This window comes from Xenopus laevis, chromosome 9_10S (assembly GCF_017654675.1).
Source record: "Xenopus laevis strain J_2021 chromosome 9_10S, Xenopus_laevis_v10.1, whole genome shotgun sequence".
NCBI lineage: Eukaryota > Metazoa > Chordata > Amphibia > Anura > Pipidae > Xenopus > Xenopus laevis.
In genome coordinates, this window is record NC_054388.1 from 113,149,140 (window position 1) to 113,175,211 (window position 26,072).

General features: G+C 40.1%; 1 protein-coding gene across 1 annotated transcript in view; it reads right to left on the bottom strand.

The window, feature by feature from the left end:
• Nucleotides 1-13,448: 13,448 nt before the first annotated feature.
• stx1b.L (syntaxin 1B L homeolog) overlaps nucleotides 13,449-26,072 on the bottom strand; it is a 32,589-nt gene continuing 19,965 nt past the window's right edge. Inside the window, exons 2-10 of the mRNA XM_018242096.2 lie at nucleotides 24,587-24,661; nucleotides 22,731-22,830; nucleotides 21,095-21,169; nucleotides 20,867-20,940; nucleotides 19,044-19,152; nucleotides 18,794-18,867; nucleotides 18,251-18,388; nucleotides 18,052-18,162; nucleotides 13,449-16,851 (exon numbers count right to left, since the gene is read on the bottom strand). Coding sequence (XP_018097585.1) covers nucleotides 16,771-16,851; nucleotides 18,052-18,162; nucleotides 18,251-18,388; nucleotides 18,794-18,867; nucleotides 19,044-19,152; nucleotides 20,867-20,940; nucleotides 21,095-21,169; nucleotides 22,731-22,830; nucleotides 24,587-24,661 — 837 coding nt within the window. The 3' untranslated portion in view covers nucleotides 13,449-16,770. The remainder of the gene's footprint in view (nucleotides 16,852-18,051; nucleotides 18,163-18,250; nucleotides 18,389-18,793; nucleotides 18,868-19,043; nucleotides 19,153-20,866; nucleotides 20,941-21,094; nucleotides 21,170-22,730; nucleotides 22,831-24,586; nucleotides 24,662-26,072) is intronic.

Consider the following 26,072-nt stretch of genomic DNA (forward strand, 5'->3'; position numbering starts at 1 on the left):
ACACTGGGAGTTTTGGGGAGATTTGGTCGCCTGGCGACTAATCACCTTGTCTTTGCAGCGACCAATCTCCCCAAACGCCTTCCCTCTGCGCCGGCTAAAATTAAAAAACGCTAATCACACGCTGCGGTTAGTTTTCCGAAGTTTAGGCACTTATCAGACGGTGTTGAACTTTTTTGACTCAGGACTTTCATGTATTGATTGGACATTTCACCCATTCTAATGAACGGATTTAAGAGACACCTCTTTGTATAAACAAATTACAGGTGGGGGGAGGGGGGAAGAATTTGAAGTTAAAAAATTTAAATTTCGGGCTAATTCGGGCTAATTTTTGTGTACTTCGACTAGGGAATAGTCCAAATTTGAGATTTCTAGTTTCAAAATTTATCATGTCCTGTCTTTATAAAAATTAGACTTCGACCATTCGCCATCTAAAACCTGCCGAGTTGCTGTTTTAGCCTATGGGGGACCTCCTAGAACCTATTTAGAGTCAATTGGTGGACTTTGAAAAATTAAAAAAAAATTTTTGGGAAAAACTTCTAATCAAATTCGATCAAAGGCGCTATTACTTCGATTCGTACGATTGAAAACTGACCTATTCGGGCAAAAAAAAGCTTTGATTAATTTTTGGTTAATCTTTTTGAATTCGAATTTCGAAGTTTTTCAAATTCGAAATTCGACACTTGATAAATCTGCCCTGTTGGGTTGTTTATATTAAAGTATAATCACAGCAGACATTTTGCTTTAAGATCCTCAATCTCATGCTCTTCTGAGGAGTGAGGTGAGTGGGAATGTAATAAATTGCCGGAAAGATCTGGGAAGTCGCATTAAAGTTGAGCAGAAAATGCTTCAGAAAGTTTCAGACCCAACACTGAATATTTCTCTGGATTTCTTCCTCAACAATATAAAGTCACGTAATGTGAATCTGAGTTTATTCCTAATAATCATCCCTGTAAAGTGAATGTTTTATTGTATATACAGGTATGGGATCCGTTATTGGGAGATCCATTATCCAGAAAGCTAAAATTACAGAAAGGCCGTCTGCCATAGACATCATTTTATCCAAATTTAAAAAAATGATTCCTTTTTCTGTGTAATAATAAAACAGTCGCTTGTACTTGAGCCCAACTAAGATATAATTAATCCTTATTGGAACCAAAACCAGCCTATTGGGTTTATTTCATGTTTACATGATTTTCTAGTAGACAATGCATGAAGATGCAAATTATGGAAAGATCCATTATCTGGAAAACCCAAGGTCCAGAGAATTTTGGATAAAATTTCCCATACCTGTATCTTGTATTTGATCCCAACTCAGATATAATTAATCCTTATGGGAAGCAAAACCAGCCTAATGGGTTTATTTAATGTTTACATGATTTTCTAGTAGAATTAAGGTATGAAGATCAAAATTACGGAAAGATTCGTTATCTGGAAAAGTATCCTGGATAATAGGTCCCATATCTGTATACAAAATGGGTCCCTAAGAGCAGGTAACAGCAGCCCATGGAAATTAGCAGAAAAGGAGCTACTGGGGCATCTTCCCTGTTAAACAACATCAGGAGCAAAACATAATGTAGAGCATTTCTAGCTACTTCTTTGTTGTGCTTTATTTCCCCTAAACATAACTATTTGTTACAGGCTCCACTCACAATAACACTTAATGCAAAATTGAAAAAAAAAACCCCACCCCCGGCTAGTAAGTAAAATGGCAGATCCCAAGTTGACGCTGCGGAACGCGTGGCCTTCTCTGACACTAATTCAATTAAACCAAATTCATTTGTGACCTAAATCCTTGTAACGGAGGCCGTAACAAAACGGCATTTTATGGGCAAAGTGGGACTTGCAGCCGTGGAATGGCATCAGTATTCTCATTAGTGAAACCCTAGATCTCAGCGCATAGAAAATATCATTACGACCCACAGATTCGCATGAGGCGACTCCTCAATAAACCAGTCCCCCGGGGGCTCAGAGCTAAGCGACTGCTAGAGACCAAATTAGACTGAATTATTGCAAATGTCATTAATTAGGGATCCGCCGCCTCCTTTTGCTCCATTCCTACGGGGCCAATTCCTGCTTCTTCTTACCCATTGGGCCCTTCCCCCTTAAAAACATTTTATTACCTTTTAAAAGCTTTTAAATGAAATGTAACATAACCTCAGAATTGTGTAGTTAAAGATGCGAGCGGGACTGAGCTGGGTGTAATAGCCACATAAGTATGAGTAACTGGGTCAGTTTTATGGCTCCTCCCTCTGCGATGATAGCAACGCATAGGAAAAAAATTAGAAACCTTTCTCAAATCTTCCTTAAGGGTGTTGACACACACTAAGATTCCGGGGGGATTTAGTCACCCAGTGACAAATCGCCTCTTCTTTGGGCGACAAAATCTCCCCGAAAAGCCTTCCCGTTGGCCTGAATGTAAATCATCGGCGGGTTGTCACTCGGAGCACTTGGGGAGATTAGTGGCCCGAAGAAGAGGTGATTTGTCGATGAGCGACTAAATCTCCCTGAATCTTGGCGTGTGTCACCACCCTAAGCAGAAGAACATCAGAGCAGCCTCTTTCTTTCTCCTGACAACTTCCTTGACTACTTGCTGGTCAGACTGGTGGGAAACTGACCAGCAGGTGGCGCTGTTGGAACACAATTCATTCATATTAACAGTACATGTATCCCTTAATATCTTGGAATAAAAATAAATAAATAATGAATGTACATTGCAAAATTTCTTAGAATAGCCCCATCCTCAATTTTACATAAGGTTTACTTATTCTTCAAGAGCCGAAATTACGATTTAAAAATCAGATTTTTGGATCTGGTAGTGCGATCTTCGAACTACTGAGGTGGCCCCCTTCACTTGCTCCGCCCTTGAAATGGTATGCTCCAGTTTTTTTGTTAAAAAACACATATAGGATAAATGAAAAACCCCTAATTTTGTAGGCAATTATAAGTAATATATGGTGTAGCTTTTACATGGTGCTAAAAATTTATCTTATCTATAAAAATAGCCCCTTTATTGGAGCTCCCTATAGATGTTCTCTCAGGGCCGGATTTACATAGCGGGCACCCCTAGGCCTGCTAACGTTGGTCGCCCCCGTCCCATCCCTTTTATTCACACAAATTTTCATAATTGGAACCGGAGCAATGGGGATTAGCGCACAGGAAATAAAAAACTATCGTATCTCCAGCGCATTCCCAGTATTTCAAAAGCAATGTGGGTGTGGTTGGGCAGCATGCCAACCCCCTAAAATCCTGCCACCCTAGGCCCGGGCCTAGGTGGCCTTTCCACAAATCCAGGCCTGTGTTCTCTGGTCCCTGTCTGTGTTTCACATGAGGGGTAGGCGTGTCCTAACTGTCCCTGCCAGAAGCACAGTAGGAAGGGGACAGCCAATCACAGCCCTGCAGTCACACAAGCACAGACAGGCTTCAGTTCTCTATCAGGTCCTGCTAGCTGCTGATTGGTTCCTGTCCTACAGTGAAGTGATCTGAGAGCACAGCCTGGGAATTCAGGGAGCAGCAAGTGGAAGAGAAGGGAGGGATTATTAGGGTTTTTGCAGATATATTTAATAAATCAGCCTGAAACACTACTTTTTTAAGCACAATTCTTCTATATCTAAATGAGTATAATGCCCTGGTACATTCTTATTTTTTACACAAAATGTCTCCTTTAATGCCCAATAAATATAAAACCTAACAACTCTTAGGACTCCTAAGAGAACTCCATCAGATTTTATCTGCTCATGCCATGCCATGTGATTTTGTAGGATGCCATGAAATCTGATCCCCTATAGCTAGAATGTAAAGTCAGATCTGATAAAGCCCGATGGAGTGTTTTGTCCATGCGTTTACATCCGGCAGTCAATGTATTCCAATGAGAAAAAAACCTTATTAGAGAGAGAGTTGTACATATTAATTGGTGCTGTACTTGCAGGCCAGCATAAAGCTTTAAGCCCGAAGAGCAAATCAACATCCGGTGAACAGATACAGGTATGGGATTGGTTATCCAGAAACCTGTTAACCAGAAATCTCAGCATTATGGAAAACCCGTCTCCCGTAGACTCCATTATAAGTAAATAATCTTAAATGTATTATTTCTTTTTTCTCTGTAATAATAAAACAGTACATTATACTTGATCCCAACTAAGATATAATTAATCCTTATTGGAAGCAAAACCAGCCTATTGGGTTTATCTAATGTTTATATGATTTTCTAGTAGAATTAAGGTATGAAGATCCAAATTATGGAAAGACCCGTTATCCGGAAAGCTCCAGGTCCCGAGCATTTTGGATAAGAAGTCCAATATCTGTAATAAGTTTCTTTTTATTATTTTCATCCTTTCTTTGGTCATTTTTATCGCTCCACCTCCAGGTTATATATTCCAATCCATCCTTCACATTATTATGTTCTCATTATCTCATTTTCTTGCCACTCTGTAGCTTTCATGCTGTCACCTTCTGCCCTGTCTTCCTCTCCTGCTTCACTTCCAGATTCCTAATCCTTTGTGCATCTTCTTTATGCGGTTATCCTGCCAGCTGACAGAATTCCTCCCTGGGGTCGGATCGGCCTGCCGGGTACCAAGAAATTCCCCTCTTTCTGTTACACTGAGAATTAACTCTTTGCTTCATTTTTTTGTTCTACTTGTGTTTTCATTTATTCCCAGACATATCCCTAGTCTTTCCCAAAATAAGAAAGGGAGCAATTCTCAGGGAGCGCTAAAACCTCTGTGGACGTCAAAGAAATGTTTGATACATGAGATTAAAGGAAAACTATAACCCCCAAACAATTTAGGTCTCTATAAAAAGATATTGCATAAAACAGCTCAGATGTAAAACCTGCTTCATATAAATAAACCATTATTATAATAACATACTTCTCTAGTAGTATGTGCCATTGGCTAATTATAAATAGAAAATTGCCATTTTAAAAAATTAAGGGCCGCTCCATGGAATTGTACGATTCACGGTGCACACAAACATACCAAACAAACTATACTTCTTAGGTCACATGAGCCAATTAACAGACAGAGTTCTGTCTTTTGCTTCAACTCTTCTTTCTGTTACAGTTAGAGCTGTAGTATTTCTGGTCAGGTGATCTCTTCCTGTTACAGTTAGAGCTGCAGTATTTCTGGTCAGGTGATCTCTTCCTGTTACAGTTAGAGCTGCAGTTTTACTGGTCAGGTGATCTGCTCCTGATACAGTTACAGCTGCAGTATTTCTGGTCAGGTGATCTCTTCCTGTTACAGTTAGAGCTGCAGTATTTCTGGTCAGGTGATCTCTTCCTGTTACAGTTAGAGCTGCAGTTTTACTGGTCAGGTGATCTGCTCCTGATACAGTTACAGCTGCAGTATTTCTGGTCAGGTGATCTCTTCCTGTTACAGTTAGAGCTGCAGTATTTCTGGTCAGGTGATCTCTTCCTGTTACATTTAAAGCTGCAGTATTTCTGGTCTGGTGATCTCTTCCTGTTATAGTTAGAGCTGCAGTTTTACTGGTCAGGTGATCTCTCCCTGTTACAGTTAGAGCTGCAGTATTTCTGGTCAGGTGATCTCTTCCTGTTACAGTTAGAGCTGTAGTATTTCTGGTCAGGTTATCTCTTCCTGTTACAGTTAGAGCTGCAGTATTTCTGGTCAGGTGATCTCTTCCTGTTACAGTTAGAGCTGCAGTATTTCTGGTCAGGTGATCTCTTCCTGTTACAGTTAGAGCTGCAGTTTTACTGGTCAGGTGATCTGCTCCTGATACAGTTACAGCTGCAGTATTTCTGGTGAGGTGATCTCTTCCTGTTACAGTTAAAGCTGCAGTATTTCTGGTCTGGTGATCTCTTCCTGTTATAGTTAGAGCTGCAGTTTTACTGGTCAGGTGATCTCTTCCTGTTACAGTTAGAGCTGCAGTATTTCTGGTCAGGTGATCTCTTCCTGTTACAGTTAGAGCTGCAGTATTTCTGGTCAGGTGATCTCTTACTGTTACAGTTAGAGCTGCATTATTTCTGGTCAGGTGATCTCTTCCTGTTACAGTTAGAGCTGCAGTATTTCTGGTCAGGTGATCTCTTCCTGTTACAGTTAGAGCTGCAGTATTTCTGGTCTGGTGATATCTTCCTGTTACAGTTAGAGCTGCAGTATTTCTGGTCAGGTGATCTCTTCCTGTTACAGTTACAGTTGCAGTTTTACTGGTCAGGTGATCTGCTCCTGATACAGTTACAGCTGCAGTATTTCTGGTCAGGTGATCTCTTCCTGTTACAGTTAGAGCTGCTTTATTTCTGGTCAGGTGATCTCTTCCTGTTACATTTAAAGCTGCAGTATTTCTGGTCTGGTGATCTCTTCCTGTTATAGTTAGAGCTGCAGTTTTACTGGTCAGGTGATCTCTTCCTGTTACAGTTAGAGCTGCAGTATCTCTGGTCAGGTGATCTCTTCCTGTTACAGTTAGAGCTGCAGTATTTCTGGTCAGGTTATCTCTTCCTGTTACAGTTAGAGCTGCAGTATTTCTGGTCAGGTGATCTCTTCCTGTTACAGTTAGAGCTGCAGTTTTACTGGTCAGGTGATCTGCTCCTGATACAGTAACAGCTGCAGTATTTCTGGTGAGGTGATCTCTTCCTGTTACAGTTAAAGCTGCAGTATTTCTGGTCTGGTGATCTCTTCCTGTTATAGTTAGAGCTGCAGTTTTACTGGTCAGGTGATCTCTTCCTGTTACAGTTAGAGCTGCAGTATTTCTGGTCAGGTGATCTCTTCCTGTTACTGTTAGAGCTGCAGTATTTCTGGTCAGGTGATCTCTTCCTGTTACAGTTAGAGCTGTTGTATTTCTGGTCAGGTTATCTCTTCCTGTTACAGTTAGAGCTGCAGTATTTCTGGTCAGGTGATCTCTTCCTGTTACAGTTAGAGCTGCAGTTTTACTGGTCAGGTGATCTGCTCCTGATACAGTTACAGCTGCAGTATTTCTGGTGAGGTGATCTCTTCCTGTTACAGTTAAAGCTGCAGTATTTCTGGTCTGGTGATCTCTTCCTGTTACAGTTAGAGCTGCAGTATTTCTGGTCAGGTGATCTCTTCCTGTTACAGTTAGAGCTGCAGTATTTCTGGTCAGGTGATCTCTTACTGTTACAGTTAGAGCTGCATTATTTCTGGTCAGGTGATCTCTTCCTGTTACAGTTAAAGCTGCAGTATTTCTGGTCAGGTGATCTCTTCCTGTTACAGTTAGAGCTGCAGTATTTCTGGTCTGGTGATCTCTTCCTGTTACAGTTAGAGATGCAGTTTTAGGGCTCTTACTCACGAGCGTTTCTTCATGCGCTCCCCTGCGCTCCGTTTGGCTGCGTTCAGCCGCAGGGGAGCGCAGGTCTAGACGCTGCTAATATCTTTCTATGTGCCTGTACTGACACAGGCGCATGTAAGCGCTGAACGCAGGAAAAATGCAGCATGCTGCATTTTTCTGCGTTTTTCAATGGTTCAGCGCTTACATGCGCCTGTGCGAGTACAGGCACATAGAAAGATATTAGCAGCGTCTAGACCTGCGCTCCCCTGCGGCTGAACGCAGCCAAACGGAGCGCAGGGGAGCGCATGAAGAAACGCTCGTGAGTAAGAGCCCTTACTGGTCAGGTGATCTCTTCCTGTTACAATTACAGCTGCAGTTTTTCTGGTCAGGTGATCTCTTCCTGTTACAGTTAAAGCTGCAGTATTTCTGGTCTGGTGATCTCTTCATGTTACAGTTAGAGCTGCAGTTTTACTGGTCAGGTGATCTGTTCCTGTTACAGTTACAGCTGCAGTATTTCTAGTCAGGTGATCTCTTCCTGTTACAGTTAAAGCTGCAATATTTTTGGTCAGGTGATCTCTTCCTGTAACAGTTAGAGCTGCGGTTTTACTGGTCAGGTGATCTGTTCCTGTTAGAGTTAGAGCTACAGTATTTCTGGTCAGGTGATCTCTGAGGCAGCATACAGACGATCACAAAATGGTGGTTCAAGGCAAAAGATGTAAAGGGGAAATATTTACTTAAATATATATTCCAGTTTGGTAATATTCTTTAATATGCCACTTAATATGGTATAATCTGTTGCTTAAGTATTCATTTTGGGGGTATAGTTTTCCTTTAAGAGGCACATTTATAAAGGGTCGAATTTTGAATTCATGTGAGTTTTTTTTAACTCTAATAAATTTGATTTTCCACGAAATTCGATTGGGGGGTTATTTATTAAAAAAGAACATCTTTAACCAACACGAACACTCGAATCGAGATTTTTCTATGAAAAAAAATTTGAATGTTGGGAAAGCTACTAACCTCAAATTCAAATTGGTCACTGGACCTCTCTCATTGACTTATACATGAATTTGGCAGGTTTTAGGTGGCGAATAGTCAAATTCTAAATCTTAAAGGCCCCCCAGTTTGATAAATATTTAAAATCAAATTTTTTAAAAAAATTTTAATCGAGTTTGAATAATTCACTAGTCGAATTTGACAGTTTAGAGTTAGACCATAAAAAAATTCAAAAATTCGAATTTGAATTTTCAATTCGACCTTTAATACATCTGCCCCTAAGTGTTTGATGAAGAGTTAATTTATGACTGTGGTGGGGTCATGGAAATGGAGATGCCAAATGTATTTGGCAGTAGAATCCATCGAGGTGGTTAATTATATAGAGTTGTCAGGGAAGTTTGGTACTAGGGGTAGGAAGCAGGGGTGTGAGTCTGGGGTGCAATTACAAAAACAGAGAGGGGGAATGGGTTAATGAGGCAGAAATGGGAGGCTCTGCTCCCTCTATAGGCAGTGCTTAATATTGTTATCAGCAGAGCAGAAACGTTAAAGTGATACCGACACGAAAAAAATTACTTTTCAAAATGTGAATGTACATAAAAAGGGTTATTAATCAAAATAAGAATTGTTCAGATTTCTTTTAATAAAAAAAGTCCGACCAAACTACAATCCACGATTTGACCTTATTTATTATTAAAAAAAATTGATTTTAATTGGTTTGGGTAAAAACTCGATAAAACTGAATTAAAATCCGAATCATGAGGTTTTTGTCTCGAATTGCTCGTTATTTGCGGAAAAAGTCAGATTTGCAGATTTTCATCCTTGAAAATAGGATACAAACCTCTGCCATTGACTTATACACAAACTCAGAGGTCTGAGATAGTGGGTTTTCAAATTTGGGCTTTTTGCTAAATAGGGCTTTATTAAATCTCAAAACATTCGAGTTTAAAAGGAAAAAAATTCGAGTTTTACCCCAAAAAGCCTGACAGGAGTTTAGGAAATAACCCATAAAAGTTACTTATAGGTAGTGTTGACCATTTTTTGCTGATAGGGCTTTAAGTTCCTACACCTGATTGTCAGTCTGATTGTCCCTTCTCAACTTGTCAGTTAGAGTTTCTAATACTAACGGACTCCTGCTGCCCAAATATGGCAGCCCCCCCATACAGGAACATGGGGGAAAACATTTTTATTGCAAAATTATAAAAAGCATGCAAAGAAAGTGTTATGATACATGTAAAACATGGTTTAAAGTGCTTAAAGGAATGTCAATTTAATGTAGTGTTGCCCTGCACTGGTGTTTGCTTTATAAACACTACTATAGTTTATAAAGATAACAGATAAGTACTACTATAGTTTATATAAACAAGCTGCTGTGTAGCCACGGGGGCAGCCATTCAAGCACAGGATACACAGTAGATAACAGATAAGTACTACTATAGTTTATATAAACAAGCTGCTGTGTAGCCATGGGGGCAGCCATTCAAGCACAGGATACACAGTAGATAACAGATAAGTACTACTATAGTTTATATAAACAAGCTGCTGTGTAGCCATGGGGACAGCCATTCAAGCACAGGATAAACAGTAGATAACAGATAAGTACTACTATAGTTTATATAAACAAGCTGCTGTGTAGCCATGGGGGCAGCCATTCAAGCACAGGATACACAGTAGATAACAGATAAGTACTACTATAGTTTATATAAACAAGTTGCTGTGTAGCAGCAAACACACCAGTTATACCAGTGCTGGGCAACACTACATTATTACTTTATAACTATTGGTAAGAAAGTATTTGCAATGTTTATAGGTTGGTGGGCCCTTTTTTGTGCTTAAAAAATAAGTGTTTTAGGCTGATTTATTGAATATTTTTGCAAAAACCCTAATAATCCCTCCCTTCTCTTCCACTTGCTGCTCCCTGAATTCCCAGGCTGTGCACTCAGCTCACTGCACTGTAGGACAGGAACCAATCAGCAGCTAGCAGGACCTGATAGGGAACTGAAGCCTGTCTGTGCTTGTGTGACTGCAGGGCTGTGATTGGCTGTCCCCCTCCTACTGTGCTTCTGGCAGGGACACACCCACCCCTCATGTGAAACACAGACAGGGACCAGAGAACATCTATAGGGAGCTCCAATAAAGGGGCTATTTTTAAAGATAATATTAATTTTTAGAACCATGTAAAAACAACACCATATATTACTTATAATTGCATACAAAATTAGGGTTTTTTCATTTATCCTATATGTCTCCTTTAATTTGCTGTCACTTTGCGGATGTTTTTTCTTTTTTACCCCTCCCCTCTCTTCTTTATTTTCACTGTATTTATCCCTCCTTTTCTCTCATTTCTTCAGAAAGGAAGGGCTGTTTCCATACCTCCCAACTGTCCTGTTTTTAGAGGGACAGTCCCTCTTTTGACAGCTCAACCCGCAGTCCTTCATTTGTACTGGAAAGTTCTGAACAGCCAGAAAAAGAAACAAAGTTTCTAACTTAATTGACTTTTGGCAGAGAGCCCAGAACAGCGACCAGGTGCAACTAAGATACTTTGTAAAAATTTTGAGATAAGCAAATAAGTAATTGTAACAATATAAGATTAACAGGTCCCTTGGGAGAAGTTAGACTCACAGCTTAAAGGGCAATACACCTTCATTAGCAAAACTGTAATAACTGGAAAAAAAACCACAGAAATATGTTCAAACTTTTATAACCTGATAAATTTTGTAAAATGAACATGGTAATTAGGGAGTGTGGCCAAAAAAATTTGACACGCTACGGGCGCCAACTTTTTTGTCCCTCTTTTTATTTCAAAAATGTTGGGAGGTATTTTATTTGTCTAGGATGGAGGGGGAAGAGGGGTGTCTAAAGTCTAGAACCTGAACTTGTGCTCTAGAACGTGGCATTCACTCTCACACGAGACAGCAGTACAATTACACACAAAGAGACATCACTTTGTTTACTTCACAGAAACACATTTAGTGGTGAGAAAATAAATTTGGTTAATTTTTAAACTGCATATATTTCGATTTTCCTTTTTTTTGTGTGTATATATATATTTGAAGCTCCATTAGAATATAAAGTAAAAAAATAAAAACAAAGAATGACAACACTTTTTTTTTAACTGAGAATTTTTTTCCTCTCTTTTTTGTTCATGGTTTCTGCAGAATTTTTTTGTACATTTTTGAAACATGCAAGCAGTTTTTTTCATGATTTTTGCTTTCATTTTTTTTGTTATTTTTCAACCTTAAAACAAGTTTTTTGTTTTGTTTTTTTGCAATTCACATTTTTTTTTCAACTGTGACTTCTTTATACATCAAAAAAAAAATTATTTCTCAGGCAGGAGGGAATTGGAGAAGAGGAAGCAAGAGAATTCAACCCTTTCACTGCTCATTTGAATGATATGCAGGCCCCTGTTGTTGATGGGGGATAAAGGAGAAGTAAACCCTAAAAATTAATATGGCTAACAATGACATATTTTATATAGTGAACTTATTGCACGAGGCTAAAGTTTGAGCTTGTCAATAGCAGCAATGATCCAGGACTTCAAACTTGTCACAGGGGGTCACCATCTTGGAAAGTGTCTTTGACACTCACATGCTCAGTGGGCTCTGATTGGCTGTTGAGAAGCTAAGCTTAGGGCTCGTCACTAATTATCCAGCAGAAAATGAGCTTCCCTGGCTGTAATATAAGCTGATGCTACAGGTTTGCTGATTATTCAATTCTGATGCTAATTGCACTGGTTTCTGTGCTGCCATGTAGTAATTATGTGTATTAATTACTAATTAGCCTTATATTGTGACATTTCTATTCTATGTGTACTGTATATTGTGAGTGGCTCCCTAAGCTCAGTAAGTGACAGCAGCACAGAGCATGTGAATCAGTGAATCAGCAGAAAAGAAGATGGGGAGCTACTGGGGCATCTTTGGAGACACATATCTTTACTGCTAAAGGGCTGTGGTTGCCTTGGTCTGGTACAGAAACACAAAAGATCATGTACAACATTTCTACCTACTTCTTTAGTTAAGCTTTAGTTCTCCTTTAATGGGGGACAAACAGAAGAGTCTCTTGAAAACATGGAGCAACATCTCTTCATCTCCGGGGAATGGCTGCTTCCCAATTATTCTGCTGATTAGTGAGTCCAGTCTGTACACAGGCCATATGTGTGATATTCTTTATAAGAGACATTTAAGAGTCACTTGATACCCACCCCCTTTTCTTAAAATCAAAATACATCTTAATCATACGTTTAATTGCATATAATACTGTGAGCACTGATCATCCCTTCTCTACATATTACTATAATTACATATCAGTGGCAGGTGCCGTTGGTTCTTCACTTGAACAGTGTCCTTCCCGGAATACTGCCACCTAGTGGATCTATAATCATGATGCTATTCTAGCGAGCATATCATGTGACATAGCGCCTCCTAGTCACGTGACCAGAGAAGAAATCCTTTTGAATGATAATACTATATATATATATATATGTATATATATATATATGTATATATATATATATATATATATATATATATATATGTATATCCCCAGATATGTTTCCCTGCTAAGTCTTTATACCCCCCTACCCCATACTGGTCCCAAAATTTGCAAAATGTTATAATTTCCATAATATCAACTTTAACAGTTTGATCATTCTATACCTGGTTCTGTCGCTCCCTCTCTCTTTATGACCCTCCCCCCTTTAAAACTTGTTTCGTATTGTACAGTCCTCACAACTGGAGACACTCAAATTAAACAAACATGCAAATTTCAAGGCCGCTAACAGAGAAAACATTACAGAAAAATCCAAAGACACTGGGGGACCTGAGGCACAACACACACAAAGAAATCAGGGACATTCACACAATATGGCTGCGGAGGGCGACCATTTTGAAACCCGCCTTCTACAGGCAACTTCCTCGTGAAGGCTTCTGTGATCTCTTAGCAGTCCCCAGGTAAAAGCATCTTTAGCTCCTTGACTGAGAAAGAAACCCTGCTGCATTGCAGGAAACTTTGCCCCGTCCTGGTACATTGGTCTTAATTTGTAAACTCTACTTTAGGCTCCAAAGCCTTAACAATAACAAGAAAAACCTAAAGGCTACATGAATTAAAGCTCTAGAATCCACCTAATTCCATAAATAAATACATAGAAATAAATACAGGGAACACAAGAAGACTTTACTCAGTGGGGCTGTTGGCGTCCAAAGTAGAGTTCTACTAAACGTATGACACTATACAGTCAATAACTTATTTTTATTTCTTTAAAGTAATTGATACGTGAAATTCAGAGGTACATTCTTAAAGGAGAAGGCAGATTAAGCCACTTTTCAAATGTATCCTTGAGTTAAACAATGGAGTCTGCATAGTTACAGTGACACACCTCTTCATTCTCTGATGAAGCAGCCATTTTGATTATTTTTTGACATCGACTATTCTACGTCTGACATAACACATTCAACGAGTCTGCGGAATGACTTCCAAAGGAAAGAAACACTTGATTATTCGACATGTCGCTTAATATGTACAACACACTGAGGCTTTATTGACATAGGCTTTTCTTTCGACAGGTTCAGTTCAAAATGGCCGCCCTTTGACTAGTTTCTTTTTTTTATGGCCAGAGTTTCATATTTTTGCATGCACGCAAACAACTGCCTGTCCCTTCCTCCCCCCTGCCCCAGGTGAAAAATGTTAACTTTTCAGGACAACAGAGACTAGAAATATCCACAGAGACAGTTCATAATCATGCAAGAGGCGACAGAGAGAGACGGGTGGACAGACTAAGTCAGGGAAAGGTGGAGGTGCCAACGTGTGCTTCCCACTTTTACTTGCATACGGAGTGAGTTCCTGTAAGGCAGGAAATGAGGTTAATAAACGCTTCCCCCTTCTCTACTGACCCTTCGTACTTCACACACAATTCTGTGCTTATTGCACTGCCTCCTTCCTTGCAGTCACACAAACACACAAACCACACACAGTTGTCTTTTGCTGCCATGCACTCTTTGTATATATTCATTATGTGTTTTAATATGGGCTTCTATATAAATAACATCTTCATTGTATAAATAACATTTGAAATAATTAGCATCTCTATGCACAGTTTCTTAAATCTCAGTGTAGATACACAACATTCGTTATACTATGCAACACTATATGCCTACCAGATAGTACCAGCACCACTCATTTACATCTGCACGCACTCTATTGCCTACAGCATTATACCACATATCCATACCTGGTCTGCTATATAGTCATAATGTGCATAGACACAACTAAAATTAGATACACCATCACACTGGACCACATAACATTGACTATGCCATTCACTCTGTTTTCTCAACCAACATTATATACACCACTGACTTTTGTGCCAAGCCAACCTTCTATCTACACAACATTTTATCAGCCGCTCAGCACTATCCATCATCCATGTTTAAATACAACATTCAACTGTATCTTCTCACCCAACATGTTATCAACCACACAACAACAACTGCTCATCCATAATTATATACAACATTCAACTGTATCTTCTTACCAAACATGTTATCAACCACACAACACCAACTACTGATCCATATTTATATACAACATTCAACTGTATCTTCTTACCAAACATGTTATCAACCACACAACACCAACTGCTCATCCATAATTATATACAACGTTCAACTGTATCTTCTTACCAAACATGTTATCAACCACACAACACCAACTGCTCATCCATAATTATATACAACATTCAACTGTATCTTCTCACCCAACATGTTATCAACTCATCCTCATCTACCTCATCACTGCATTCGCTGCTATATCTTCTTTTCAAGCAACATGGGTACCATCGTCCTTCATTTTGCATATTAACCCTACATTTTCCAGACACTCACATCTTGCTTCTAACTAGACTTGCAAAAAATTGTAAACAAAATAGAAAAACATATGGCCAGTTCTCCGTAATCTCCCACCACATCTGGTATTATGGCCCATGCTCAACAGTTTGGTCGGAGTGTTTATTGCTGTATGAGTAGAGACTGCACCTTTAAATGGTGCTGGCTCTGCACTGACCGGAATGTTCTGCAAGTTACATCCCACAGTCAAGTGCTACCTCTCCTCCTTATATTTCTTATAGTTTTTTTTAAAAGGCTCACATATTATCATTCATAAGGTGGGCACAGAAGAGTCAAGATGGAGGAAGTAAATGGATGAAAACTTTGGTATCACTTAATCTAGAATTTAGTTAAAAATTAAAAGACTCATGGTTGGAAGGAAGGCTGAAAATGTAAAATTTGGTAGAGTTGATGAGAAAAGAGTAGTAACATTAGGCTCTATTGGGGGATTGGTATGGAAGGGTTAGATTGACTTTTATGGGAAATAGGTCTAGTTGTTTTTTTTTAAGCAATTGTGTTTAACTGGCCAATAGAAGGAGCAATAGGGTGTGGGTTTTATGAACCAACAGAACTCATTAATGTTGGTTTATTCAGAGTAATAGACAGAGTTGGTGGGTTTATCGGCAGCAATATGAAGAGTTATGGGGAAGACTCAATGCAGCAGCTGCAGTTATTGTAGGGAGGGGCTATATGGACCATTATTGGGTAAGATTACAGGGATCCATAGGAGAAGTTCTAGGGAGGGTTATTTGAAACAATGACAGGTGAAGTTATGGTCTTAGGACACATGGTTTTACTGGAGGAGTTAAAGAGAAATGTTATGCTGATATTATTTCAGAGAAGAAACTGAAGAAAGACGTTGATGAGCACATAATCATTTCCCTGCCCCACCAGATATGCAGCAGCCATGACACAGCACAATGACACAACAAGGAGAGCCAACCAGATGCCTCTGTGTTCATCACATTTCTTCTCTAGCATCCATTTGCTTTGCACATTCTTCCTCTGACATAGAATGAGCACACACACCAGCTTCTCTCCCCTAACCTTAATCCCCTGACAGAAAACGGAGGTATTCAAGCAAGAAAACACACACACAAGACTTTGGCAGGTAACAGAAACACACTCAGCCACCAGTCAAGATAAAAGACAAAGTAAAGCGCCAGGCCGGACCCTCCGCCACCACCATCAGTCCGGGGGTCCCTGTGGAAAACGTCCAGCAACGTCAAATACACCTTTTTGTTTTCTTTTTTTTTTTAACCTTAACAAATTAAAAAAAATTAAAAAAGAAAACAGACACAGAAATAAAACAAGGATTTGGGAATTTTGCACCCTTTTCGCCCCCAGGAGCTGTGGGTGACAGATGAAGCTTTGGCTTTAGGTTCACGTCAGGTAATCCCCTTTTGCGAAGCAGCAGTGGGTTTAATTCATTCCGTAAGGGCAAGGTAGACCCCCTGGGCTTGAATTAGCTGATGGTAACCTAACTCCTGTGTGAAACGCACAGAGGATAAATGGGCTGACACAATGAAAGCCTTTCCAAGCTGTGCTTCCAATACTTGCCATGTAAATTATGTGATTTCTTTTTTTATTTCTTTTTTTTTTTTGTATTTTTCATTGAATATTTTCTTTTTTTCCTTTCTTTCCTTTTTCTGAATCTGTGCATTTGATTCTTTCAGAGTCCCAGGGTCCCTCCGATAGAGGAAGCCAAGACTACACCGAGTACTACACAACAGATTATTATCATAATCTTCTTCTACATACCCCAAAAGCATCATCAGCGAAGCAGGGGGGACAGGAAAACATGAAGAGGAAGGAAGCAGGTGAGGTGGAAATGTTAGAATGAAGAGTGGGAGAAGAGAAAAAGGAACAGGAGGGGGATGCCAGAGAGAAACATGAAAGGGCAGGAATCAAGTAGAGAGGAAAAAAAGAAAGAGAAACAAGCATTATAAAGAAAGTTAGCAATATACAAATGCAAATGTGATAAGATATAACATATTGAGTTCAAAGGTATAGTGATGATGTGATATATAAAGTAACTTGAATGATACCTTCTCTCTCTAGTTTGATAATGGAGAAATAACACCAGAATCTTGTAGACCATGGGTTTTGAGTCCATAGGTAAACTGATATTAATATAGAAAGAAACACCATACTGCTCCTAATAATAGGGTTGACAACTAAAATAGATGTTGTGTTGTGCACAGTCAACTATAGGAATTCTCTCTCTAGTGATAAACCCACTATTCTTGGTCATGAGGTTAATTTTAAGGGATAGACTTCTAGTTACAACTCTAGTTAGCCAATGGAAAAGAAATGCCACCGCTTTATAGACCGTGGTGTTTGCAGATATTGATCATTCACAGTAACTCTAGCAGTAGATGGATATGGGACATCACTCTATTCCTGGTCATCACAGGGAATGTACCAACCAGATTTCCTCTCATAGGGAACAGATGTAGGACATGCTGGACCCATGAACTATTGTCTTATGAAAAGAGAATAGACCAGGGTTGAAGTAATTTTTCAGATAGGTTCTATGTGCTAAAACTAGAGGGCTATTAGGCAATAAAATGTGGTAGATATTAGCCATAGTAAAATATTTTGGATTAAGCCAGTAAAAGCCCAAGAAAATACCTAATGCATTCAGTGTGCCAATACACTCTCTATCATGGACATGCACAATGGGTCTAGTTCTAAAGATTGTAATGGTGTTGTTCATAATGGGCTCTATTGCAGATGGGTAATCAATTAGTAGGACTTGCACTGACAAATAACCTGGTGCTCTCCAGCAGTTAATAATCTACAACGCCGAGCACCTTTAGCTAATCAATAACTTTATAATAACTTGCATTCTTTCCAGCAAATGGCAGTAAGCACTGTAAGTATGTAGGGTATATTGCACCCTCTCCCTGCTTGTTATGTGGCCTATAAGATGTGAGGTGCAGTTACTCACCCTTCTCGCTTTGCTCTGATATTTAACAGCTTTCTTTGTATCAGACACTGCTCTTTCCACATAATCCACAGAGTGTTCCACATTGTACTCAATTCGGTCAATCATCTCCCCCTGGAAGTGAATAGAGAAAGAGGGGTTTGAGAATGGAACATAAAGTAATACCCCACCCCAGGTCTACTATGTCTACAAAATCCCTCACCTGGCTTTCCACCAGCATGGCCATATCTACAAACATGTCGTGCAGCTCCCGGATACTGTTCTCTAGCTTAATGATCTCATTGTGTCTTGTCTCTATCTCGTTTAGAGCTTGTTTGGTCATCTGGGAATCCATCTTGATCTGCAAGTGGCATAGAACACAAACATGATAGAAATATATTTATTCCTTGCTTGCTGTTTCTGCATGGCAATACACAGGCTTTCATGGAAGGCTGATGGAGGAAGTATCTGTGTTGTAGGCTGAGAAAGGTGAAGACCTCTGTGGTTGGCTGATAGTGTAGGGTTGCACATAGAATTGGGGCAGAAGTGAGAAAAGCGGATTTGGATACAGATATGCACTGCTCTTTGCAGTGGAGATACGTAATGGTTGGTGACTGGAAGAGGACTGTAGAATGTGCTGCAGCTGGGTGAGTTTAATGTGTGGAATGCTTTGCATTGGGGAACAAATAATACATGCTTTGGAGGACTAGAGATGATGACTAGAGTACTAAGAACCAAACCCCAATACCATCACCCCATTACACACATCATCTGTGAATATTGCCAGTTTTCCACTCTCCAACATGTCCTCAAGTTCTTCATTGGTTGTTGTTCTTCCAGCTGTGTGATGCAAAAGGAGATATGTCAGCGTTGAATGGTTTAAGGTCTGGGAAGACTACCTACAGGGCAGCATCCTAGTTTGGTTGCATTAATTTCTACATTAGGCCTTCCAATTGACTCTGGTGTGATCTTTTTGCTTTTATCCCAATTCCCCCAGACAATTATGTTCAACGTACTGATCTCCAGCTGTCTCTGGATGCGGTCCTTGCAGCGATCCCTGTACTTGGATTGCGTTGCATTGTATTCTGTCATCACCTCCACAAACTTGCGGGACAGAGTAGAATGCTGGGAAGGGAAAGAAATGAGTTTGAAAAAATAGAACAAGTAATTAAGAATTATGAATACAGCCTAAAAGGAAATAGCAAGAAAAGAACAGGGACCAAATAGTAGTTGGAATAGATAGAAGGAGTAAAAAGCAATTAGTATTACTTAAGCATACTAGGAAAAGGCAAAGGCAGTGGTCAAACAGAATAGCGAATGAAATGTGATTGATATATGAGGAAGGAATAATGAGCAATGGCAATAGGGTAAATGTATTGAAGAACTGAATGAGAGAAAAGGCTACTCATTGATAAGTATGAATGATAAAAGAGTGGGAGCAATTAGGTAAACTGCAAAGGAAGTACCAGTGAGACAAGACTGATAGCAAAGGAGTAAAAGGGATTACTGAACAATGGTAGAGGATGGTTAGGAACTAAGGGTGGCCATACATAAGCAGATCTGCTTGTTTGGAGAAGTTGCCAAACGAATGTATCTTGCACCGATATGCCCACCTTGAGTGGATGATAATGGGCTGATCTAATTGTTGGCCGGAAATTTTAAACCTGCCAGACTGACATCTGCCTGGTTTTTGGCCAGATACATTGACCAATAAGTTGCCGATTTTGTCTGTCTGCAGCTTTTATCTGCCTGTGTATGGTCACCTTAAGTAAGGATTACTGAGTAAAAGTAGAGGATGGTTAGGAGAAAAGGTGGCCATACATGGGCAGATCTGCTCATTTGGAGAGGTTGCCAAAGCATATCTTGCACCTATATGCCCACCTTGATTGGGCTGACCTGATCATGGGCTCAAGGGCCCAATGATCAGATCACAAGGCCAGGAATGCAGGTGCAGGACCTCATTGATTCATTGATGCAGTCCTCGGTCGGACGAGAATTATAAAACTTCCCAATCGACATCTGCCCAATTTTTGGCCAGATAACGATCAGGAAAGCCTATTGAAGGGCCCCATACATTGGCCAATAAGCTACCGATTTTGTCTGTCTGCAGCTTTTATCAAATAGACTAAATTATGATAATAGCAATAACGTCCAAAGTCTCTGGAGCTTTCCCTTTAATCCAACCAAAATCGAGCGTAGTGTTCAACCAAATATCAACATACCGAGGAGTTCAGCGCTAAAAGCTAGGGAATAATTGGAATGTAGCAAAGGAAAAGCTTATGGTGTAGTAATATGATATAAGATGCTTAATCTTAACCGCAAAATTGTGAGTGCAATATTTTACAGAGTTTTTTAAATTATTAAAAGGTTTTACACTATTATTGTGTTCCACATTAATCTGCAGCAAGGATTCCGGTGTTGTTCGGATCTGTATATCATTGTTATATGCTGAACTTCATTTGAAACATTTGTGAGAACCCACCTACCACGGGGTGTATGACTACAAAATAGAAACAAAACATTGTGCAGTATATAAGTGGGTGAAGGTGTTGGGAAAATCAAGCAGTAGGAGTGAAGGTGGACACATTCTTCAGAGCTGTAAAATGGATGAAGCATGTTCAAAATGACAGATCCAAGTAATGGCTGGAGAGAGGAGATGGCTTCTCTGAAATGCTTACAATATAGAAGAGATTATCAATGCAAAGATAGGGAGGTAGGTACAGGAGATAATGTGTGAGAAGCAAAGATTGTTATGTTGGTATGGGGTTTTGAGATATAGAGATATGATATATATAAAGGCGTGAGCGTGGATATACTAAAGAGACTGGAGTCCACTTACCTGGGTTTTTCGGATACGTAGGTCAGCTGAAGAACGATTTAATCCTTCCTCTTGCTCAATACTTTGTTCAATTGCTAGGAGGAAAAAATGTTCAATGTTTAATAGTATATCTCATACATTTACATTTATGGTGGTCCATCATCATCTGGAGATCCTAAAAGCCAAAATAAATATACACAGCCCACCTTCGATTAAACCTCGCCCCATATTGATCTTAACGGAACTGACCTTTCAACTTGGAACGAACTTTGTTGGCCGTTTTCTTGATGTCGGCAGTGAGATCCTCCAGCTCCTGCTTAGTTTCTACATGAACAAAGAAGGGAAAAATTGAATAGAATCCAGAAAAGGAGAAAATAGAGCGAAAGGAAGGGACCAAGAGGGGGATTATAAGAAGTGACAGTTAAAATGCTGATCGTGAGTTTCAAGAAGGGATTGTAGCTATGCCAAACTTTTGCCAGATAATTATGGCTTGTATTGAATGACCCCATATAGGCATATTCTAGACTCCCATTTTGATGAGACTAAGTATATACCAAGCAAAGATGAGTCGAAGTTGTCTTTCCCATTTCCATTTTGTGCTGCTTTTTTCTCTGGTTTTGGATAAATTCATATATGGGGGGTTAAGCGGATGGGAGAGACTACATCATTTTCCCCCTCTTCCAACACAAATGCTGCTCCAAGCAACTGGGATAAAGGACACCCTCTCCTCAAATGAACTGTTCTGTGCAGTTTATTGCAGCCCAATAACTATGTTGAGTGTGAAGGTTGTGCATACTGTCTGTCTATAAATATATTACTTCTTGGTAAATCCAGCTCTGTATGTGGTTTCAGGGGACCTGAATGGGAGTATGCTCACCACAAGTTGGCACAATTGGCAGTATCGTTGTGAATATTCCTTGCAAAAGCCTGAAGTAAGATGTACACACCATGACCCATTATTTCCTTCATACTTAGCACCATTTAACATCTGTCGCCAGGTCCACTTTCATATTATCAATTTATCATAGAAGTCTTTCGGTCAGTTGAGTCAGTTAGGGCGCTCTCTATACCCCTATATAAAGAGATCATGCCCTCCCCAAACAGTCATGTAGAATTCAGTTGTAAGCTGGCACAAAAACTGGACTTCACTCCAAAATACAGTAGATGCAAATTAAAAGTTTTATTACCAAAAAAGGAACATCTTAGAGGGTGGCCTTACGCGTTTGGTGCCTCATGAGCACTTAGTCATAGGCTAGGGACATTCTGTGCAACCAGTGATATTTAAATGAAAAAGCACCAATCAGAGAAGTGTTCTGGATAGCCAATCAAAGTGCTTAATGCATAAATGATTGGTTTAGCCAAAGGAGGAAAGGTACATAGAGAATATGCAAGTTATATATGTAGTATATTCTATATGTACCTTTCCTCCTTGCATCTATTTTGGAGTGAAGTCCAGTTTTTGAATATTACCTCCCCAAGCTGAAGGTCTGGGGATTGAGCACCTGGACGCCCTGTTAGTATTGGTAAATGTACCTTACTACCCACCAGTTTTGCAATATTTGATTTTTTCCTTATCCCCCCCATCCCATGTTACCCCTGCAAAATTTACTCCCCAGACAGTGTCTGACACACTCATGCACATTCCACCCATTGTCATAATCTCCCCAGCTCCCCTTAGATGCACCCAATGCCAAACAAATCTCTTCCCACTTACATCTTCTTGTCTTTCGCCCTATACAGAGTGCAATCTTGGACATTCAAGGTCTCCTATACTTACAATAAGCCCCAAAATAAATAGGCATTTTGGATCTCCATGCATGCCCTCTCCTCTACATTTCCACCTCTCTCCTGTCTCCCCCATGCAATACTAATGTTCCCCACTCACTCTCATCAGGGTTTGGTGCAGCTAGGATAGCACTGTGCTGCTTCTTCACCTGCTCCACATCTTCTGACAGCTTCTCAATACATCCCCGGATCTCCTCCACCTGTAGAAAAGAGCAAATCAGATCAGGCAACTGTTGTCTTGCAGCCCTAGGGGGGACATGGCCATTGGCTAAATGTGGTGAGCAGTGTTACAGCATCAAATGAAAGCTCCCTTCAATAATGAAACCATCTCTCCGAAATGGAATATACTTTGATTTAAAAATCTCAAAGAAGCGCTACACCATTGATTCGTTTTTACAGCAGTCATTCCATGCTGATGTCTGGCTCGCTAGATATTGCTGCAACGATGGGCCTCTTTTGCAAACATCTATGGTTTCCCTTAATCTGGCCATAGACACAAAGATATAGTCGTACAAATAGAAGTTTAGTACGATTTTCAGCCTGTGTGTGGATCGTCCCTATATTTTTCATACCATGGCAAACGGGACAGGTTAAAAGATTTCTGACGGCTAACGACAATATCTCTGCATGTATCTGACCATATTAATGTTTGACTGTCAATACTACTTGTCACACATCATCTGATCTGTTCTTTTACTACTTTATTTAATCTAAATGATATCAGATTATTGGCTGGTCGGAAAATTGCGACGTCCAATCGTTTGTCGGATACAAGTTTAAAATCTGCACGGCTATGGCCGACTTTACTCCTGTGTAACTGATTTGTGCCTTTAACACTTCACCCAAACAATGGGACTGTCCCCTTACCTATGATTATCGATAGAGAAGCCCTCACTATTGTACTCTCCCTTTGATCTGGTTTAACCCATTTTCCCATAATTTATTCGCACTTTTTCTCCTGCTTCTTCAGATAAGGAAATGTCTGCACATTTGAGGCTGTTTGCACTTGTTTCTGAGTGGGTGGGGCAAGGTGTTATCATTGCCATTGGGTGTACTGTTTAGGGCAGAGACACACGTGGAGATTCGGGAAGAAGAGGTGATTTGTCATGTGGCGACTAATCTCCCCGAATCTCCACTGCCTTCCCGCCGGCTAGAATCTAAATCACCGGTGAGATGACAGTCGGATCACTTCGTTTTCCAAAGTCGCCCGAAGTTGCCTCACTAGGAAACTTCAGGCGATTTCGGAAAATGAAGCGCTCCGAGTGCCATCCCGCCAGAGATTTAGATTCTAGCCGGTGGGAAGGCAGTTCGGGGAGATTAGTTGTCCGAAGAAAAAGCGATTTGTCACTGGGCAACTAATCTCCCTGAATCTCCATGTTGTCTCTGCCCTTAAAGATGTCAGTTTGGAGGAGGTGTGTGGCCATAATCAGACTCCAGGACCTCAACTGTTAAGGTGGCCATACATGCACCTATATTATCGCACAAAACAAATTTTCGTATGATATTCGGTGCGCGTAAGGTGGGAGATGAGTCGACTGATATCGGCAGAAGACTTGGATATTGGTTGGCTTGTCCATCAATCCAGGAGGAAAATTTTGATTGGTCGTATTTGAAGGCAACTGAACATCGGCCATTGTTAGTGCTGAATCATCGGATACAGGTAGAATTCTATTGTTTCTATTTATATATGTGACGATTCAGCTCTACCCGTGTGTGCTGAAATGAATGACCTTTCTTGGAAACATCTTTTCCAGGAAAGATCGTAATTGCTACGTCTATGGCCACCTTTACAGTTTGCTTTAGCAATTATCCATAAAAGGAGTGATTTTTGTTTCCATATAATTCTACAGTTGCAAACATGAAGCATTATGTGCTTGTCTACGCTTTGGGACAACGTTGTGTTCTGTCAGGATGATTAAAAAGGGATGTCTATAAAATGGACTGAGCATATCTCACCTGCTCAAAGAATTCGTCCATAAAATGGTCCCGATCCACCTGCACAATCTCCTCATCATCGTCGCTGTCTTTAGCCTGGGGGGAGAGTGATAGTCAGTAACAGCAGAGAGTTGAGAGTGAGTGAGAGCACAGACAGATGAAGAGGCACAATATAGGCCTGAGAGTGAGAGCAAAAAGGACACACAATGTGGAAGGGAGGTTCAATATAAGAGCATCAAGTTCATGACCAGGAAGTAGAAGGAAGCTGTGCGTCTCTATTAGCCGCTAGTTGCATATGCCATTATAAATTCTACCTGCAGATTAGTTGCTATAGGTTCCCTACACTGTGGCAAACAAATACCAAGTAGTTGGAGAGAAGCAAGGAGGATATATATATGCAATAAGCTATGTTCTCCATTCTACAGAAAGGGTTAAATGAAATGGCACCATGATACCCAGGGAGATTTATATAGAATACACATGTGCTGACGCAGCACAGGACACAGGCCACAGGCAGACCGACAAGGTCACAGAGAAACAGTGTAACACAAACCTCCCTACTGGCAGACAAGGACGGCAGATAACAGACAACAGTAAGGAAAAGGCAAGTTTACAATATATATGTACAAGGAAGCAGAAGTTATGGCAACAGAAAGGAGTCAGCCCAAACAGGCAGCCTGTATGAAACCCAGCCAACCCAAGAGCCCACTCGGGGATCACTCGAACAGAAGACTGGTCCTTGGCAAGACATAAAGCACTTGAAATAGGGATGTGTCAAATTGTTACCCATGGGCTGTCGCAGAATTACAACTCCCACTTCTGCTGTACATCAGCAATATATTATCAAGAAGTCCAAGGCCACCCCTGACGTCAGAATTCTGATGCAGCCTATGCTACTTGACCAATTGTGAGCCAGGACTTCTTTGAAGAAAGCTTACTCTTCTTCTGCTACTGAGGAAGCTTCGTCTGTGCCGCCTGTCTTGTGCTGTATGGTGTAAAAATTGAAGATCCTTTATTGAATAATCATGTCAAAGCCTTACATGTTTCTTGTCCATCTGACACTTATTCATAGGCTTAAATGTATTGTTTTTGTACACATCTAAGCCTATGATTAAGTGGCAGATGGACATGAAACGTGTAAGGCTTTGACATGATTATTCAATTAAGGATCTTCAATTTGTTAACTTTACTTTGCTTGGCCTTTTAACCTTTAAAATAATTGAATGTAAAGAATTTTGTCATTTACATTCATTATTTATTTATTTTGTATTCCAAGATATTAAGGGATACATGTGCTGTTAATATGAATGAATTTTGTTACAACAGCGCCACCTGCTGGTCAGTTTCCCACCAGTCTGACCAGCAAGTAGTCAAGGAAGTTGTCAGGAGAAAGAAAGAGGCTGCTCTGATGTTCTTCTGCTTAGGAATAAAATTAGAAACCTCTCTCAAATCTTTCCTAAGCAGAAGAACATCAGAGCAGCCTCTTTCTTTCTCCTGACAACTTCCT